General features: G+C 39.5%; 1 protein-coding gene across 1 annotated transcript; it reads left to right on the top strand.

The window, feature by feature from the left end:
• The first annotated feature begins 1239 nt into the window (after positions 1-1239).
• On the top strand, positions 1240-3373 carry LOC149255499 (protein MIZU-KUSSEI 1-like). Its single transcript, XM_089457240.1, has one exon. It carries the CDS (start codon positions 1759-1761, stop codon positions 2422-2424), a length of 666 nt encoding a protein of 221 aa, XP_089313366.1. The 5' UTR covers positions 1240-1758; the 3' UTR covers positions 2425-3373.
• The last annotated feature ends 233 nt before the right edge of the window (positions 3374-3606 follow it).

Raw genomic sequence — 3606 nt, 5'->3', positions numbered from 1 at the left:
CGAGGGTTGTGGGTAGTAGATAGAGGCTCTACAGCTGTGTGTGCCTAGGCCTGGAAGAGTCCGCAGCTGAGTGCGCGGACCCTTGCAGCTGAGTGCGTAGGACGGATCAGGATGTATTGGTAAAGAAATTGAATAAATATAAGTTGATTCTGAAATTCTGTGTTAAATCTGAATTATCGCGGATCTGGCTAATGTATGGTTAATATAACTGTTTGATCTATGCGCGTATGCTTATGTTTTGAATATATGTGAATCTGTATCTGTTTTAAGTGCACGAACTGGTTAATTTTGATAAATGTTTGTTTAAAGACCACAAAAAGTAGATTGACTCTATAAACAACCCATTAATAAGTATTAAGGAGTATTTTGGGACTGGATTTGCACGAAGCAAAGTGGTGCGAAGCACCGAAATGGTGCGCAAAACCTCCAGACCACTTCAAGACATCCCAAGGGTGCGGAAATCTGGTTCCAGGACCCTCCCCTGCTACCTCGGGTGAGACTTCAGCCCGTGCTCCGCGGGCTGTTGCCGAAAGGGCCGGTAGCTGCGGGATTTGTTTGGCTAAATAATTCTTCCGAACCTGGTTCAGGCCCATATAAGCCAACAGTTAAATTATTTTATAACATTTAGATAAGAAACTCTCATGGGAATCAGTGAATTAAGCAAAAGCATTGAATCCTAAAGCACTTGATAAGCATCTTGGGTTTTATTTGAATGGGGAATTAGCACAATATTACTAATCTGCTCCATTTCAGATCAAGCAAAGAAGAGACAACCATGTTTCTTGATGTCACCATTGGAGCTCTTTAAAAGACCTCTAAATCTCTAATTTTAATACCGACATGTTCATATAATTTGTGTATTATTAATTTTCAATTATTCAATACACCATTTTTATCAACCTCTCCCATAATTCGTATCAAAAATGTTTTTGGAATCAACAAAATAACATGATTTTTATCAACCTCTCCCATAATTTTGTATAAAAAATGTTTTTAAAATCAACAAAATAACATGGTCAGTGATAAAATGCTTTGCTAAAGTTTACACAATTATCTTCCTATAATATCTCTTATGAACACAAACACAATCATCTTCCTATAATATCTCCTATAAACACAACCTAACCTTATTTCAGATAATTTTATATTTCACATTATTTTTGTCCTCTCCTTGAAAAATGGCGAAATGAAATTCATTACAACCTCATTTCCCGCAACTAGACATGAAAACACCTTCTCCTCATTTGGCTAACACTGCCCTCCGCATGTGGTAGTTGACATTTAATCTCATCTTGTTTTTATATCTATAACGTTCACTTAACATATAAATCTAAGGGAGTCGTAACTGTCATTGCAAGAATGGGATCAGAGTTATAACTCCCGTTTTTTAAGTGTTGACCGCCGCGATCTGCTGTTATTCAATCAGTGTATAACCCAATCGTTCCGTGTGCAAATTCTGCAGTCTGTAACAATCCGAATATCTTTCTCCCACTGCCGAATTTGCTGGATATCCTTCAATTTGTGCATGTATTGAGCTCTTGATTTCTTTGACAGACCTGCTTTTGAGCTTTTTTGGTAGGTTTTGGATGAGCTTGATCTGTGGGTATTTTGAAAATTTATACATGAATGAATTCTCAGCCTTAAAGTTCTGTATCTAGGTAGTTACCATTGTTTTTAATACAAGCAGCTCCATATTTGGCTTGTTTTAATAGAAGTCAGCTTTATTTTTCATACAAGAAGCTCCATATTTGGCTTGTTATGGAACAAGTTGGAACAGAGAGTACTAGCACTGTGGGGAAACTGGCCCTCGTTCCTATGGGGAGATCCGACAAGCCGAAGAGAATAGTGAGAATTATAAGGTCTGTCTTCAATGCTTTTACAGTTCCAGTTCCATCATGTAGGTGGCTAAGCATGCCAGGGGGACCCTCAGATTGGCCTAAGCTCGGCAGCAGAGTGACTGGAACCCTGTTTGGGTACAGAAAGGGACATGTGCATTTTTCTGTGCAGGAGGATCCGAGGTCCCCTCCCGTGTTGTTGATAGAGTTTGCAATAGCCACAAATTTTCTGGTGAAGGAAATGGCCTCGGGGCTGGTGAGAATTGCCCTTGAATGCGAGAGGGCTGTGAACAGAGGGAGGCTTTATCAGGAGCCTATCTGGACCATGTATTGCAATGGCAAGAAGAATGGGTATGCCATGAAGAGGAGCTGCTCTATGACAGACGAAAAGATATTTGAGATGGTGCAGGCTGTTTCAATGGGTGCTGGTGTTCTTCCCACAGATGTAGAGGGCCCAGATGGAGAATTGATGTATATGAGGGCCAGCTTTGAGAGGGTAGTTGGCTCAAGGGATTCCGAGGCATTCTACATGATGAATCCTGATGGCACTGGAGGACCAGAACTCAGCATTTTCTTGCTCAGAATATGAGACTAATTGCAGGTGAGCTACAAGAATCCGTTCATGTGGGCAGAGAAATCATTTTAATGTAATTTGTGGGTCCTTCAATCTTAGCATTTATGTGAAAATCCAAATGGCTATTAGAAAGGAACATTCTCCATTTTAGGATATTTGATGGGAACGTGGCATCACATTTGACTGAGATTAGCCAGTCATGGCTTCTTGCTTATCTCTTGATTACAGCCAGATAAGAGTTTTGAGCTTAGTAGAGGGCGTGGTGGTTCTGTTAGGTGGTTTTAGCTACAAACAAGTTTATCTGAAAGTAATCAGAAGATTTCAGATGGCTTGAAGGTCTACAGTGTTTCAATGCAAGCAATTGGAATGTTAAAGCATCTTTATTCTCCAAAATCATGGCAGGTTTTTGGCGATTTTATTTTGAGGTCTGCAGTGGTTAACTTCATGGCATGTAATTAGGGTGCGAACTCAAGTATATCCCGCCAAATTTTACAGTGATTCTCTGAAGAAATAACTATTGTATAACCCCAAAAACATGGCAGGAGTTGAGGTGGTTCTTAAGGTTTTGATATCTGTGGTTTTGGATAACTAACCTTTCTAGCTCAGGCAGGTAAAACCAGGGCCAATCCGCAATACCTTTCATGGTAGGGTTTACAGTGGTTCTCTGGGATTCCCGGTGATTCTGGGTGAATCGCTATGATATAGAAGCAGCTATAATCCCCACCACTCTAGGGTATAATGGATAGTGAAACATTATGTTCTTACTTGGTTTTAGCAGAGGATTGTTCAACGTCATCTAATGTAACGATCAATTGAAATTGATTCACAAGAGATGTTCAGGATTTTCACTGGACTGTTTTGTGCTGAGGGGGGCTTTATTTTGACCCATGAAGTGGTCCTATGTGAGTACTGATGATGTAAATATACTTGTGTCCAAATAAAAAAAACAGAAACTTTAAGATGATCTTCTATCTTTTGCAATGTAGTTGCTTTTCTGCCCACTGTTTTCAAAGCACAAGCTAGATCTTCATTGTTTTTTTCTTATTCTGTTTCTCAAGATTGCAAATGTATGATATAAAATGTATTGTGTAGCAAACGAAGAAAAATGTACATGTTGGTGGCTTCTGGCCAGCAATGCTGTAAACGTTTAATGGACAGAACTTATGTTGTATAATCTCTAATACAAAAGCACAGTGC

Source organism: Pinus tabuliformis, chromosome 7 (genome assembly GCF_031772625.1).
Source record: "Pinus tabuliformis cultivar Carrire ecotype Pingquan chromosome 7, CPIR1, whole genome shotgun sequence".
In the NCBI taxonomy this organism is placed as follows: domain Eukaryota; kingdom Viridiplantae; phylum Streptophyta; class Pinopsida; order Pinales; family Pinaceae; genus Pinus; species Pinus tabuliformis.
Note: the sequence above shows the minus strand (reverse complement) of the source record. Positions and strands in the feature narration are given on the sequence as shown.